Source organism: Colletotrichum karsti, assembly GCF_011947395.1.
Source record: "Colletotrichum karsti strain CkLH20 chromosome Unknown Scaffold55, whole genome shotgun sequence".
Taxonomy (NCBI): Eukaryota; Fungi; Ascomycota; class Sordariomycetes; order Glomerellales; family Glomerellaceae; genus Colletotrichum; species Colletotrichum karsti.
This window is the reverse complement of record NW_024065955.1, coordinates 192,444-209,104: the sequence shown is the minus strand read 5'-3', so window position 1 is coordinate 209,104 and position 16,661 is coordinate 192,444. Positions and strand designations below refer to the sequence as shown.

The 16,661-nt window shown below is 55.0% G+C and overlaps 3 protein-coding genes across 3 annotated transcripts; 2 read left to right on the top strand and 1 right to left on the bottom strand.

Moving 5' to 3' along the window:
• Positions 1–308: 308 nt before the first annotated feature.
• Positions 309–2,321, top strand: CkaCkLH20_12193 (N2, N2-dimethylguanosine tRNA methyltransferase; the record flags this gene model as incomplete). The annotated part of the gene is made up of 1 exon (XM_038894906.1): positions 309–2,321. The coding sequence occupies one exon, from the start codon at positions 309–311 to the stop codon at positions 2,319–2,321; it is 2,013 nt and encodes a 670-aa protein (XP_038739807.1).
• A 1,173-nt stretch (positions 2,322–3,494) lies between these two features.
• CkaCkLH20_12192 (diacylglycerol kinase catalytic domain-containing protein) lies at positions 3,495–4,997 on the top strand (the record flags this gene model as incomplete). Its single annotated transcript, XM_038894905.1, has 1 exon — positions 3,495–4,997. The coding sequence occupies one exon, from the start codon at positions 3,495–3,497 to the stop codon at positions 4,995–4,997; it is 1,503 nt and encodes a 500-aa protein (XP_038739806.1).
• Positions 4,998–13,900: 8,903 nt separating this feature from the next.
• Positions 13,901–15,448, bottom strand: CkaCkLH20_12191 (putative NDT80/PhoG like DNA-binding family protein; the record flags this gene model as incomplete). The annotated part of the gene is made up of 1 exon (XM_038894904.1): positions 13,901–15,448. The coding sequence occupies one exon, from the start codon at positions 15,446–15,448 to the stop codon at positions 13,901–13,903; it is 1,548 nt and encodes a 515-aa protein (XP_038739805.1).
• Between the last annotated feature and the right edge of the window lie 1,213 nt (positions 15,449–16,661).

Genomic DNA, 16,661 nt, shown 5'->3' with positions numbered 1-16,661 from the left:
CAGACCCACTGAAATTTCTCTCGGACGAACGACAACCTTTGACTTTCAATGAGCCATTGAAGGTATCGGCCCAAATTTCAAGACCCATCACATCACATGTCTGCATGCTGAATTCGTACCTTCGAAGAGCTTTCCGCCAAGGCACACGCGCTGCGAGCCGGCATTTACATCAAACTGCACCATTGAGGCTTCCGAGAACACTCCCTACGTTTCAAGCAGTCACTTGCCAAAGTCTACCAGGTTTACGAAGCGTCGCATTCGCCAGACTGAACAGTGACCTAGCCACCAAGGATACGGCAACCGACAAGATGAGCGCCGAAGATCCCGTCATCACTTACGATGGCAAGGATTTCAAGGGAGTGAAGGAGGGCAAGGCCACCATCTTGGTCCCTGTCGAGGCGGCAGGAAAGGAGGGGAAGCAACAGGTCTTCTACAACCCGATTCAGCAATTCAACCGCGATCTTTCAGTACTGGCCATCAGAGCATATGGTGAGGAGGTGATTCAGCGTAAAGCGACGCACCCCGCATCCAAGCGCAAAGAGAAGAAGAGGCGGCGTCCTGCTGGGGATGAGAGCGGCGAAAGGCCGGCTAAGGTCCAGGTTACGGAAGACGGCAAGCCTGCAGAGAGCACGACTGGCGAGGCGCAAACCGCCGGTGCTGAGGACAAGACTACCAGCGACGCGAATGCCAAGACAGAAGAGGCGAAGACTTCAACTACGAACGAGGGCAATGGTGGAGAGGAGAAGTCCAACCCCGCCAAGCCTCCCCCTAAATTCACGATTCTCGACGCCCTCTCCGCGTCCGGACTCCGCGCATTGCGCTACTCGCATGAGCTGCCGTTCGTGACGTCTGTAACGGCCAACGACCTCACCAAGTCTGCCGTCGAGTCTATCAAGTTGAACGCGAAGCACAACGGCCTGGAGGACAAGATCGTGGCGAACCACGACGATGCGATTGCTCACATGTACAGGCGCATCGCCGATGACTTGTCCAAGAGAGATCGCTTCGGTAACCCTAGCAAGGAGAACAAGTACGACGTCATCGACCTCGATCCCTACGGGACTGCTGCGCCCTTCATTGACGCCGCCGTCCAGGCCGTCAGGGACGATGGTGGTCTGCTCTGCGTCACTTGCACCGACGCGAGCCACTGGGCCGGCCACTGCTACGCCGAGAAGAGCTTTTCGTTGTATGGCGGTGTCCCCATCAAGGGTCTTCACTCTCACGAAGTCGGGCTGCGCATCATCATCCACGCTTTGGCGAGCGCAGCAGCCAAGTACGGCTTGACCGTGGAGCCGCAGCTTTCTCTTTCGATCGACTTTTACTGCCGAATTTTCCTCAAGGTCCGCAAGTCCAAGGACGCCGTCAACTACCAGGGCGGCAAGACCATGATCATGTACAACTGCCCGGGATGCTCCGCATGGGAAACGCAGCCCATGGTGAGGAGCCGCCCCTACCCCAAGAAGAAGGACGGATACTTTTACAAACACGGCCTCTCCCAAGGCCCTCCTACCGACTCGCACTGCAAGCACTGCGGGTCTACGCAGCACATCGCCGGACCAATGTACGGCGGCCCGCTGCACAACGCCGAGTTCATCGAGCGCATCCTCGACCTCATCCCCACGGTCGACAAGAGCGTCTACCAGACGACGACGAGAATTGAGGGCATGCTGCAGACCGCCCTCGAGGAGTACATTCCCGGGCCGGAGCCCGCGCAGGCGGTGGACCCCAAGGACAGGGAGCTCGCCAGGGTCGACGACTATCCCTTCTTCGTCATGCCCAGCAGGCTCGCCGGCACGCTCAACACGCAGCAGCCGCCGGACGACGTCTTCAGGGGCGCGCTGAGGCATCTCGGGTACCGCGTCACGCGCAGCCACTGCCGACCGGGCAGCGTGAAGACGGACGCGCCGTGGGAGGCGATCTGGTTCATCATGCGCGAGTGGGTCCGCCAGAAGGCACCCGTTCGTACGGAAAAGCTCAACCCGCAGATGCCGGCGTACAGGCTGCTTGGTCTTGATAAGGCGGAGAGCAACGGCGCCGCCAAGCCGGTCGAGGAAGCCGAAGGAGCTGCGGCGGAAGCGAAGGAAAGCAACGGCGCAGAGCAGGGCGAGAAGACGGATACGGAGATGAAGGAGACCTCGGAGACGGAGACGGCGGGGGACAAGAGCGAGAAGAAACCATTTTCAGAGGAGTTGAAGAAGACGCTTGTCTTTGACGAGAAGCTGGCGCAGCTGGGTAAGCGTACGCAGGGCAGGAAGTTGGTCAGATACCAGATGAACCCGAGGGAGAACTGGGGCCCGATGACGCGAGCGAAGGGGGAGTGATGGACGGAAGGAAGCGAGAGAGAAAAGTGATTTAGCCAAGGAGAGAAAGCCAATACCACAGTTGAACATCAACAGCAACAATGCACTGCGAGGTAACAGTCCCCCGTTGCTCCAAACTTCACAGCCCGTGGCATCGGCCGAAAATCGCACACTGACCCGGACCGTCGCGGAGAAGGTTAATCGACCGGCGCCATTCCCTTCCAGCCGGCCGAACAAGACACACCTGTGACCTTGCCAGGCTTTTGGCATGCGGCGGCCCACCACCACGCACGCAAAGGTGGATGCCTCGCCCAAGAGGAGCCCGCTTGCGCGCGCAGGCGAGCCTCACACCCCCGCGTATAGCCCGCTTCCGCGGTCAACATAATCCCAAATCGGAATACGCGGTGGGATGGCCGAGTGGTCTAAGGCGACAGATTTAAGCTCTGTTACTCGTGAGAGTGCGCGGGTTCGAACCCCGCTCCCATCATTTTGGCGATTTATCTTTTGCTCCGCGAGCTAGGTTGATGATTTTTTTTTTTTTTTTTGGTTGTTGCGGTGGTTTGTTTGTGAATTGGGAGTGCGGTGGGAGTTGACGGCAACTGCGAAGGTGCGATTAGTTTGGCGTTGGCAACCGCTAGAGTTTGGGGCGCTATCTCCTAATCTTGCCTCGATTTCAGCGAGATCTGCCCCGCATTCTCGGCGCTCTTCAGGCCTCAACTGCCAGCAGGTGGTGGCCTGTAGAGTTGGCAGGGGGGCTGGCGAGAGCGAAAGGGCGCGCGAAATAACGCAATCGGTGGCCGGATGACACACCTTGTCAGGCACATGCAACACGACGCTCATGTGTGCTGCTTACAATTCCACTTCGCTGCGGCTTCCGGTTTGCTCGCTCGGAATTGGATGTAGGAGGTACATCATCGCTTGGCCCAGTGCATCCGGCTTATTTTTAATAATCTGAGACTACGGATACGGTGAATTCATCCTCTCAGAGATACCGCCACCTGCCTTAACGGGCTAACGGGCGCCATCATATCCTTCGTCCAAGGGAGCTTTAGGAGGTTGTCTGTCTGCTAGAAACCCTCCGACGACAATTTCTCACTCATACCGATATCTCACCGAAAACACATCAAATCTCATGAGAACCTACCCAGAAACACTTACACGCTCGAATCCACCTCGAGCACACAGTCAACCAGCATGGATGTCGCGGAACCTCTGGGCTTTGAGCCCCGCGATCACGGCCTCGTACCCCGCCGAGCCCTTGATGCCACCTTTGTCGACGGCAAGCTGAGCTTCACCTCTCAGCGCGGCAGCGAGTCCGTCAGACCCGAGGAAATCGTCTTCATCATCCCGCCGAATCACCAACGGAACTCGAGCCCCATTATTTGCGCTCTCAGAGAAGACCCCGAAGCAACGGACTTCCCTTATCAGTTGGACGTCTTCTTCGTCTCAGGCGACCTACCCCAAGAACTCACCAACGGTCTCCTGCTCTCACAATTCCCAGACCACCTCAACCCGAAACCCGGCAGCCACGATGTGCACTTCATCGTCTCGACCAAATCCGGTCTAGGCCGCGCGCCAAAGTTCTGGGACAACGTCGTCCAGCCCCTCGTCATCCTCGCAGATCAGAAAGCCCCAGGCGGCTCGTCTTCAGAGACCAGCGGCCTATCCGACAGGTTCAACGTCTTGGTCACAAAAGACGCCGACAGCGTCCGCGACTTCGCAAAACAGAGCTGGGCCGCGAGAACGCAAGCCGCAGAGGGCGCACCCCCCGACAAGACCGAAACCATCGTCCTCCTCAGCGGCGACGGCGGCGTCGTCGACCTCCTCAACGGCTGCGAAGAAACAGACGCGGCCACGACCCTGCCGACCCTGGCCATCCTGCCGCTCGGCACCGGAAACTCGAACTTTCACTCCTCCCACAGGCCTCTGTACACCGACAACGGCCCCTCCCACATGGTGCTCGGCCTCCGCACGCTCTTCTTCGGCACCCCCGCCCCGCTCCCGAGCTTCCGCGCTTCCTTCTCCACCGGCGCCCGGCTCGTCACCTACACCCCCGCCCCCGGCGCCCGCGACAAGTTCCAGGACGTCACCCGCCACGACGTCGGCGTCGACCACCTCTTCGGCGCCCTCGTCGCCAGCTACGGCTTCCACGCCCAGCTGGTCTGGGAGAGCGACACGCCCGAGTACCGCAAGCACGGCGACAAGCGCTTCGGCATGGTCGCGCAGGAGCTGCTGAAGGAGGGCCACTCGTACGCCGCGCGGGTCGAGGTACGCGGTACTGACGGCAACACCCTCACGCCGATCCGGAGGGAGAAGTTTAACTACGTGCTGGCGGCCCTCGTCTCGAACCTGGAAAAGACCTTCGCCATCTCCCCCGGCAGCGGGCCGCTGCAGGGCCGGCTGAAGCTGGTGCACTTCGGCGACGTGGGCGCCGAGAAGACGATGGAGATCATGATGGCCGCGTATAAGCAGGGGTCACACGTGGGGATGAGGTGGGAGACGGCGGACGGCGGCGAGGACTACGTCGGGTACGAGGACGCCGAGGAGATCAGGGTGACGATCGGGGAGAGCGATCCCCGCTGGCGCAAGGTCTGCATCGACGGGACGATCGTCGAGCTCCCCGAGGGCGGCTGGATGAGCGTCGCGAAGCTGAAGAACCCGTTGTTCAATCTGCTCGCTGATCGGTCGGTCTTGTGAGGGGCGGGTTTGCGATGTTGGCGGGGGATGAGTCGCGAGGACATGGAGTAACGTCGTGGTTGCGTGAAGAAAATACAACCTCGGGGCGGAATACCTAGGAAACGAATGATTTAGAGACTACTTTCACGATTAATATGATGCAATGGTTAAGAGTGCGATGTCTTCTGGGAATAGAGTAAGGGACACCAATAAACTCAGATATCAATTTGTTCCAACCGCGCAGCCATCAGATGCACATCAATCACCACCCACAGACGTCCCTTGCACATAACACACAATAACCAAGACCAAATTCTGCTCATTTTCGTGACATGACTTTTTATGTCTCCTCTCGGGGGCCGGACGCTACGCAGCTAACCCCAAGCGGGCTGGTCAGAGTGGGTATCGTTAGCTTCATAATCACCTTCCGCTTCAGGATCAACATCGAACAATAATAATCCCCGATAGTCTAGTGGTGAGGATATCTGCTTGTCATGGAAACACGATTCGCAGGGGACCGGGGTTCAATTCCCCGTCGAGGAGATCTTTTTGCTTTTTGCGTCTGTTTTTTTGCTGGAAGAGGTGATTTCGGTGATGACAACCATATTTAATGTTGCTGAGGTGGAATGGTACTGCGGATGATCGCTTGGTGGAGATCCTGAGTGTAATACACTGGATTCTTTCTTGAATCTGACAGTCAAAAGGTCTCAGGAGTCCTCGATGGCTAAGAGAAGAAGTCCACAGATGTACGAAGCTTCTCATACAGACAAGTTCACCCCGTGACCTACCTAAACAGCCAGGAGCGCACCCAAACCCTACTAATCCTCCGCAATACCACAGCTTCACAATACAGTATTGAAGGTCAATATCTCAACCGTAACAACGATAGGCGTTCATCCATAAATTGCGTCTTACGTGGTTCCCTGGCGGGTGTCTTCTAGTTACATGGGAGCCGCTGCGTCCCTGAATAAAACGGACTCGATGTTAGATCGTTGCTATTCCCAGACGATCACAGGCGCGTGAAGCTCGGGGGACATAAACGATTCCTGAAGGTTAAAGATTGCAGCTAGGCCACGGCTTCTACATGTTTTTTAACGAGAGTGTGGGATATATCTTGCAGATTACACTAATGTGCTAATAGCCATGTAGACGCAGAAGGGTACAATGAAACACAAAACTTTCCTTTCGAGCGTGTCTTGAGCATGGCACTCGAAATTTCACGATTCATATCCTCTTAATGAAGAATCTGGATACCCAATCAATAGCGCGAAAAGACAGCACCGCAATATCCTGAACATGACGGTTCCTCAGTTGAATTCTCTTTACATCAGATTCTAAGATTGTTCGTATAGCAAAGTAATATTGATTTGGCCTCAATTGAAGCCAGCATGCAAACCAGCCCGTCTAGATCGACGTCTGCGAAAGCGCAAACACTGTCTCTTCCCCTAGCAATCATGTAGTCTCGCGACCTCCAGGCCAAATCCAACAGACACCACCGAATCCCTGCTAATAGAGAGATGGGATCAATCAGTAGCCACCCATTGCCTAAGCTTTTAAAAGTCATAATTAAGCACAAATACTCCACGACGTACAACCAAGCAGACGGCAATTGCATCAGACTTCTCAATTCCTTGTTGCAGCTTTCAAGGATGGCAACCAAGAGTTGGCTCTGGCCAGTGTCGTATTATAAATAATGCATGAATCTATCTCATCGTCGACTTCTCCAATTACCGTGTTCATCTTTTGTCGTTGTCGTCTCATGCTTATTCAACGCTGGTGCAGACGTAATCGACAACACCGGCCTTGTTGATATCGGCATTTTGGACACTGAGATGAGAGATTTTGCGTGATAGATAGAGATGACGAGGCCATTCTAAAGAAGTTGAACCTAGTTCAGCTCTTTGTTTGTCCGCGTTCATACCAATGGGCGTTAATTATAAACATCCGAGTTCTAGCTGCAGTATATCTCTCTTACACCTGTCTTCCACTGAAACTGACACTTGTGGAAGAACATCACAAGTGGTTTGTTGGATTTCAGTCAGTGTCGCATGCTCAGCTATGTGCAGCGTCATCAAATCTCATTCCGACCTCACTTACATCTTCATTAATGTCATTAAAACAGACGCTTGTGCCCTCCATACACTGGCATATCAAGGTAGATATAACGGCCACGCCCTGTCACCTTTGGCTCCTCGCAGCCAGGACCATCAACCCACTAACTAGCTATGAGTGCCCAGACGCTCAGCTCCTGCTTCAAGGACAACGCAAAATGCGCAAGTGAATCGCTTGGGTCAATATCCCCGCTGCTGGTCTTGCCCGTCCTTATAAGTCTCACCAGCCATCTTTCCAGCGTTGTCAGCTGCCTGTTTGGTGAAGATCTCGGGCCTGGCATCCAGTATTTGCGTGACATTCTCCCACATACTCCACTGGCATGAGCCCACAAGAGAAGAAGACAGAAGGCGAGGAACAGGGAGACGTGTAGTCTCTTTTGGTCCCTGCGTGCTGTTGTCATATTTGGTGTTTGCAGCTTGTGGTTTGCGCTGGTGGTCTATGTTTGTTCTGTGACGGGTGCTTAGAATTTAGTATAATAGAGACATCCCGGAGTTACATGAATGGTACGATGGGCTTTGTGGCTACTCAGATAGATGTTGTGAATACAATCGAGGAAACGAGGGCGTTGTCAAGACCGGGCATCCACCTCAACCTCAACCGCCTGACCAACACGTGCACAAGCACTCGGATCCAATGAACGTCAACTAACCCACAAATGTGATCTTTTGAGAAGAAAGCAGAACATTGATGTCCAAGTTTTGCTCCAAATAAGTGGGAAGGTTCGATGCTGGCTGGAATTACATTGTAGCTGTAGGCCAAAAGATGCCATTCACATGCCGTGTGCATACAAGAATGGCAAGTAGAAACATGTCTTTCAGAGTTGCAGGTCAAAACACGTTTGAAGAACCATTTAGTCTGACCATTAAGTTCGCCATTAGAGCTGTCAACAAACCATCCATTTTGTCCGAGTCAACCAGAAGAGGCCGCCAGTACATCAACAAGGTCATCAATCCACTGATGAAGAACGCGAAATAGCGACTCGTATGCATGATGCGTTCCAATACGACCGTTCCTCCAGCGTCTGAAGATGTCGCGAAGCCACACGAGAAAACAGCCAACCGTAACGCTTCAATCGGGGACGTCGGGATCTCGTCAGCCACAACGGCGTCCATTCGTCATCCCCCTCCTACACGAGCAGGTCCAGTGACCAGGCAGCTGAGGAGAGGAATCAGCGGCCATCCCTTCCCGGGGACGTTCGGGCTTCTCGTGAGACAGGACATGCAAAACACATTTCGTGATGGCCGCATCGTAAATGCCCGCTGCTGTGCGCCGTCGCAGAACGCCGCGCCAACAATCCTGTCCGGACGGATGACGACGATTGGGGACTGGGCTCTGTGATCTGCTTGGATCTACCCGAGATTCGTCGATCATCAGGTCATTCATCATCTTTCGACGGGGCCACCTGCGCGTGAGATCTCGGCCAAGTTCCGGGGTCGGGAAAGGCGGGTTAGCGAGGAAAAGGCTGGAACGTAGCAAGGCCGGACGATTCCCCGATGGAACGTCGTAGATTCGGTGACGACTCACCGAAGACGTGAGCCGATTCCAAGGAAGAGGAGCGGCTCATGGGCTGTGCATATGCTGCAGAAAGCGATCCGGTTTGCTGGGCGCTACTGAGGTGATCCCTGAAGACTGGGTGAGAACTTGTCTCTTCTCTAGGTGAGGCTGCAGGTCTCGTCGCATGGAGTGACACGGAGCAAGTCAGCTGCTCCTATGGCGTTTGCCGCCTGCTCAATCATGCACTTTGAGGCTAGAGGGCGATGAAGGAGAAGAATGTGACGATCGAGGTGTCCCGGAACAAGCTCTCCCCGAAGTGCACGATTGGCGGCGTGGCCTTGGATGGCATCACATTGTGGCGGGACACGGACTCAGCATCTTGGGCGTTGCTGAAGGAACTGGACTAAGCGCCTCGACTCGGGATCAAAGGCCATCCAACGAGCGCGAGAGTGGACTTGGCAAAAAGAAAAAGAAAACATAGAGAAGCTCGCTCGTGAGACCCAATGACGACGTTGATGAAGGACAGGGGAGGGGGAAGAGTGATCTACATGCGGTGAGACCGCACTTTTCCCCTTCTCGCGACGGAAGACCGGAAGTTGCTGTCATTCCAGCGGGACTTTCGACGATTCGCTCAGCTCGGCAGCGGTAGATATGAGGAAATGTGAGTAAGACGGGAGGATTCTGACTTTGCTATAAGGCTGAGGCAGAGAGGGAGAAGATTGTGTAACGTCAGCCCGGCTTTTGGCTGTGAGGATGACGCTTAGCTATCTCCCCGTGATGAGCATCGACAGCCGCCTGCTAGTGCCTGCTCACCAAACAGCACTTCTGTAAAGAAAGTCGGTGTGGGAGGTATCAGACCGAGAACTGAAGACGAGTAACTGGGCCATGAGATATGCAAGCTGCTGACAATTATTCTGCTCTTTCCGCGCGGGATTGCAAATGCGGGAAACGTCTGCGTATTCGCACTTAGCAGACAGACAATGCTATTGCGCCGGGCGGAATGGCGGGGTTGAGGCCTCTTTCGGTCCAGCTCACCGACGTCACCTCTCAGAATATCCAAAAAAGCATCTGCAAAAGGAAGCTGAAGTCATGCAAATCGTAAAGTCCGGTGGGTATACTGCCCTGGGCAGCAAGCATGGGTAGATAGTGTCGGATGATCACCCTCAATCAAATCGAAGAGACCCACTGTGACTCCGGATTGACGTCCGGACTCGGGGTGCCCCGGCGGTAGTGGGGACACTCCACTGAGGACGTCAAACCCCGCGCACTGTGCACCTCAGCAGACAATCTGCCCCCGCCTCCGCGCCCGCGCCCCATATACGGATACCTCTCACCGACCGTCACCAACAGCATTCCATCCACCCCTCAAAAAACGCCCGCTTGTCTCTTTCTTCCCCATGTCCATCGAACTTGATGTTCATCATTGGTCGCTTAGACGACAAGGACAGCGTACCCGACATCACCGACGCTCCCCGAACCTCGATCTCGTCACATCGGAGCAGGTTTCCTCGGGCTTGGCCGATGACAGCTTCCATGGCACCCCGGACCCTCGTGCATTTCACATTTCCTTCTTTGTCAGAATGCCATCCGAAAATGGTAGTCAATGATGATGGAAAGAGTAGGAATTCGCGCCCCCCTTGCCCTAGGATTTCATTCAACTCACCGGACCGGAGGATAATGCCAATACCTTTCCCAGCCCCGGTCTTTGCCCCCCCTCTCCTGCGCGCCAACGTCGACACGATGATGCTCCCTTTTTATAGCCAGAACTAAAGCAAACTAAGGTGGGAAGCAACAGGGAGCAAGGTGCAGGGCTACCTCGCGGCCGGCAGGCAAGAAGCAACCATCACGCTTCGCCGACCGTTCTCGTCCCTCGTCCCTCATCCCTCGTTGCTTTTTTTCTGCCCAGCCATCGCACATTTCCCCTCACTTTAAGGCTCATACACACACGCACAAAAAAAAAAAAAAAACCGTTCCTTTTGTCTCTAGAGTCTTAGACTCCTCACTAAAACGCTCTTAGCCCCTAAACTAAAACAACGAGTCTGAGGTCCCGGGATGTCACTCAAAAACCTTAATTGGACATCAGTTGAACCGGTGGAGTTCACTTCTCCCGGTGCGGAAACTCTACCTCACATTTCTCTTCCCCCCCTCCCCTCGTCCTCGTCATGGGTGTTGAGACATGCAGCAGCAGACTCACACGCAAGTCGTTTTCGTAAGCAATGCAATCTAGCGCGCGACCTCGCAGCAGCAGCAGCAGCACCGGACCTAGCCCCGGCAGTAATGCATCTTATTAGGCAGGGCAAGGGCAGCAGCAGCAGCAGCGACAAACATTGAGAAGAAAATCATGACCGGACAACAGGGGTCCTTTTTTTCTTCTCTGAAGTCAGGGGAGCGAGATCGAGATTGGTGACTAGGCTCCCAAAGTACCGGATGCGTGGCTTGCAGCAACTCATCCCGCCATTCCGAACGTCCAGCCTTCCTTCTCACCTACTCACCCATTCTCATAGCACTACCTACCTCTCTCAACAACCGCCGACAATCAATTCCACGACCTCCCACTTCCCTTTACCCCTCTTCTGCTCCTCCTCCTCCCACACGCGGAAGCAATTGCCATCCTCGCCATCTCATCACATCGCATGAATGCATTACATGAAAGGAAGACGGTGGTCGAATGGCATCAGAATGGATCCATAATCTCCTGGCACCTGAACCTGATTTGATATGCAATTTTGGCAGATGTGCTCCGACCAAACCTAATCTCGCAAGCTCACTTATCACATTCTCCGTTCAGGAACTGGATGGCGGGTGACACACAGGATGGAGGGCGAGGAGAAAGGACGACGAAGAAGAAGAGGTAAACAACATCAACAGCAAAAGTGCGCCGGGATTCTCTGACGCGGTGCAACTAACCCTCCATCACCCACAAACCATCCGAGAAGCCACCTCCCGTCATCCCTTTTCCCCCTCGCAGCGAACCTCACCTCACCTCACCTCATCGCCCCCCCTCTCACCCCTCCATCCCAAGGCGAAGAACGGGTAGCCGCGCGCACACACACATACCGCCAGCAGCAACGACATCCAGTGAACCACACACATCAGCAGCAACGCGGGAACTAACAGCTCCCCTTCAATCTCCATCTGTACCAACCCAACCCCTCTCTCCCTCTCACCACTGACCGCATACACACACACGACACAACATCCGGCGTCTCCCGCCCGCGAGCTCGCATGAACCCACGGCTCCCGACATCATCACCACCCACGCCCTCAATACGCCTCTCGCCTTCGACTCCCAGAGCCAGCCATCCGCAATTCGAGGCGTCGACGCCCCTTTCCCGTCGTTCATGCTGTGTTCCGACAAGGTTCGTATAGAACCAGACCAGCGGGTTTTTCTTGTTGTTGTTTCTCTTGCTCTGCCTTCCTCGCCCGCCCACCCTCCTCCTTGTTTGTTCCTGTCTGTTTTTTTCCCTTGCTGCGAATCTGCACACCCCGTCCCGGGACTGTTTTATGAGGCTAGCTAGCGGGCGGGAGTCAGAAATTAGGGTAGTAGAGAGGAGAGTACTGGGAGGAGAGGGGGGCGGCAGGTAATCGGCCGGCTTCCTTGAAACGGAGCGAGGGAACAGAAAGGCACATCCACACACACACTCATAGAAAGAGAGAGAGAAGAAGAGGGGTCCTCGTCGTGCGCGTTGGGCCGGTGCAACACACACACACACCGCACCAACCACTCCCATCTCCCTCCAGGCCACCCTCACTCACCCTGAGCCCCCCCCTTTCCAATACCATTTATTGTAGTCTCCGGCGTTCCTATTGTCGCTGGTCCCCGTCTCGTCCTTAACCGCCGCCAGCCAGCCAGCCAGCAAGCCGTGCGCCGTCCAATGCCAACCCATCATCTACCCGATGGCGAGGCAGGGATCTCCGGGCCAAGCCGACGAAGGTAATAAAGGCACGATGCAGGGAAAACTACCACCACGACTACCGCAACAGTACAGTAGGAATGCGAGGTTTGCCTTTTACACTAGGCTGATGAATCCTCTTGCCCTGCCTTCCCATTTGCTCGCCACCCCCCATGCTTGCATTCACGATGGATTGAATGAACTAAATCGCCCCCGGTTGGAAGCTCGGTATTCCTTCGTCTCCTCCGGGCCCGGCCGCTACGTGCTTAGTCTGGAGAAGATAATCTTTGGAGGACATAACACCCAGATCACACATCGATATTGCCCAGAGCCAACGTGCAGATGACTCGCAAACATTGAGGCAATCAAGCATAAGAATAGATAGGCGTCAATAGAACATGCCTCAACAGAATGAACCATCACGGCGAGTCGGATGCTTAGATTTTGGGGGGGGAGAATGTCATAGTTTTTGCCAAACGGCTGGTATTTCGAAAACTGGGGGGATAATACGTAGCAAAAAAGTGTTGCGATTGATTCCCAAACAGAACAGAGAAAAAACAGAACAAAAACATGCCAAGTACCTGGCTTCGACGCCCGCGAATACCTCCCGGTACGTGACCCATCCGTTTTTTCGTCTCTCGGTTCCCTCACTCTGAACGCCATATCTCCCATTCTTCTTCGTCGTCCCTCTGCCGGTTTCTTCCACTTATTGTCCGCAAAAAGGTGTGATATCATAAAAGGTTGTCTTCTGAAGCGAATGTTCCATATCCTCGCATTATTACAAAACCATATGACCAGAGAAAAGAAGAGTGGGGGATCAGCCAGAAAGACATATACCCCGGGGGGAGGAGGGATGGATGACGTGAAAGGAAAGAAAACCGAAAAAAAAGGAGATCCATGAATGCGCAAGCGGGTATCCCTAATAATGCCTGTCGTTCTCCGTATCCCTTGGCCATGTAGCCAGCCAGCAAGCGTTATCCCCGAAACTTTTCCATCCCGTATCGTGTTTTTTTTTTCTCTCTTCCTCTCGGTAGGTGTGTTGGTCCCAAATCTCCCAAGCCAAGCCGCCAAATTATCTTTCTGTTTTCCACGCGCCGGTTCGCCATTGACCCCTGTTGCCTGACCAGGTTGTCTGTGTCTTTCCCAACAGCCAACATGCATCATTTTGTCTCGTTCGGATATCGCGCTCGTCCCAAAAAATGCCCATACTGTCTGTTTCCATACGCCGAAAGTCTCGCCATCGAGTTTATGCCAAAAGTTGTGAATATTTCTCCAGGAAAGGAAATTGAGGAACGGGTGATGCCAAAAGCAGAACGATTGTTTGCCAACATGCTTGGTCGTTTTCTTCGTACTGTGAGGTGGTTATCCTTGCGCATGCTTGGGTTGTCGATCCACCCCCGAAGCCCAGGCTCCACCGTCGGTCATTCAGGTCATGTTTGTGAGATTGACCCCTGGCTGCGGGACCATTGGGTAGTAGCCACTCGAGGACGACTTGCTCTCGTACGGACCGCACCGTTGATTCGACATGAGCGGCCCGGGTGGGAAGATGCTCGGGAGCATGCCGACCTCGGGGTCGCGCTTGACTCTGTCGTGGAGAGGATCGTAGGTCGACGTCATGTGTTGCCCCATGTTATCCTGTCCGTTTCGGTGGTGCGCGAACATTTCCACTCCTCCTGCCGAGTCGGCATGTTCGTAGATGGCGCCAGGGAAGTAACGGTACTCTTTCGCCGTGTCGATGGTCTTCGCATCCTCGGGAGGAATCATGGGCTCGAGTTCGGGATGGTGGCGTGCTGTTCCGTAGTGAGTCCCCCCACGCGCGTCGTAGCCTCCCCCATAGCCGCCTGCCGGCATCATGCTTCCACCAGAGTAATCCGAGCCCAGCATCGTGCTGCTGGGGAATCCGGTCAGGCTGCCGCCAGAACCACCGGGTCCGCTGCTGGTGCTGGCACGCCTCTCGCTCTGGTAGTGTCCCGGCGAACGACCCCGCACAATCATCTTGGCCGACTTTCGGTATGCTATTCGAACGAACTGATCAGGACCTTGCGAGCCGACGTCCGCCCACAGCTCAATCAACAGATGGTAGTACTGTTGGGCTGCCCTTCTCTTCCCGTTGTTTGCCGTCGCCTGCTTGAACTGGATACGCTCGAACGTGTGCTCCGTCTGGTACGAGTCGCTCCCCTGCGGAGCACTACCCGAGAAGCCTCCGCTCTCTGCGTATCCAATTCTTGGTGGCCCCCCAAGCCCGCTGTCGTGAGGATAGAGCCCAAGCGGATGGGACTGTTGAGGGTATTTGGGGTGAAGGCGGACTTTCTCGGGCGGCGCGATGGGGCCCTTGTCTCTCTTGGGCGTGTGCTGGACAAGTTCGATCCTGTGGGAGTCGTTGTCTGATACGACGGCTGAGATAGACATGGCAAAGCCGAGAACCGTGTAAGCCTGCGTAGAGCCTGATGCCATGAATTGCAGCGGCTGCCCGGGATAGTGTGGGCTGAGGCTGAAGGAGCAGATACAGGAGAAATAATTCCTCCTGTAGCAGGTCCAGTCGCCGTCCGACTGAAAGAAGCCCTTGTCGATGTTTCCGTGGATGTCGATTTTGATCGGCGGTACTCCTTGGCCTTCGTTGCTATACGAAAGTGTGCCGAGAGTTGTAATGGGACCCAACGGAGGCACGCTCATGGGTGTCCTGGACGAGGACGGGGGGTAATGACCAGAGGCGTCCATCCTCAAGGCAGTCGGTGCAGTGAAACCGGTGATAGGGCTGGAGGTTGGAGATATGGGATGGCGTCGTAGAGCGGCTGGGTAGGATGGCGATCTGGGTTGGTGCTCCGAGACCCTCCTAAAAGATGGCGTTGCCGGAGAATACTGATCTCTCGTACTGATCTGTGTGCCAGGATGGGGTAATGCTGTGGAGCGGTGGGCATGTGCCATACCCGTCGAAGAAGTGCTACTGTCAAGTAAGTCTGTGAGTTTGGCCATGGTTTGATCTGGAGCTGTCTGTCTGGTCTGGACAGGAGCGATCCTATTCGGCGCTGTCGGGGGGACGGTGTGCGACCTACTTTGAGCCCAGGCGCGGCCTGACGTCCAGGCTGGGAAAGACGTGAGAGGCGGCAGAATGGTAGAAGCCGCCGTCGGTGGAGTACGGAGTGGTGGTGGTTATAGGTGGATTGAACAGATTTAAGAGTGCCGTCGGCTGCTGTGGAGGGCCTTCGATCGTCGACAGAGGAGCATTGACGTTGTGTTCGTATCTGATGTTCCCGTCAGGTCAGCCCGGGTGGCCCTCAGAGATGAGAGAACAGTGTACAAGCAAGGCAAAGGAGACGCCAACACAAAACAGAGCGTTGGAAGCCTGGCACAACAACTGCTGTACTGCGTCCGCATGCGAGACACAGTGTCAGTGCGACCAGCGACCAGCTCGTCGTACTGCCAGCAGCGCGTTGCACAACGGCCAGCGGATACAGGATCGGGAAATGCGAGGACACACCACCATCTCGCGGCGATAGGCGGGAACGCCAACACCTGCGGATTTCTAGTGGCACGTTGGGTGCCAAAAAGCAGCTACCCATGCCTCTTCATGTCTTTTTTGCTCTCTCTGATTTCGGACTTGTTTTGTCTTTTGTCGCGGAAAGGGGGGAGAGAGAGAGAGAGCCAGGTTTCTTTTGCCTCTGCAACGCGACTCCTGTTGGAGCCGAGCCGAGCCTCTCGTCAACCAAGACAACTCGAGCCGAAGGTTGAGCAGAAGAGAAGAGGCTGAGCCAAGAACCTGTGGTCTACACTTGTAAAAAGAAGGGAGTGCTGGGATGGTGGGGATAGGTTTGTTGCTGGGGGCTGCAGATGTCTGGACATTTAAAGAGGAACCAGAGCCGACTGGCGCACTGCAGCCCGGGCAGGCAGGCAGGGCACATAGACAGAGCAGGAGACCTTATTTCAACGAATCCCCCCGGCAGACGGGGATGCAGAAGCCAATGGAATCGCCACTTACCGCATGTCATTGCCTGATGCTTGTATGTGGAGGTATTCATACCCCGTCGACGGTTCGAACTCCTGTGTGGAAGGAAGAGCGTGTTAGACCATCATTCTCGAAGGAGAAAAAAAACGGACAATGAAACAGTCAACAAGATCTCGCAATCCGATCCAGACGCTGTGCCGTTGCAACCTTCGGAAAGCCGTGATAGAAATGGAAGGGCCGCTT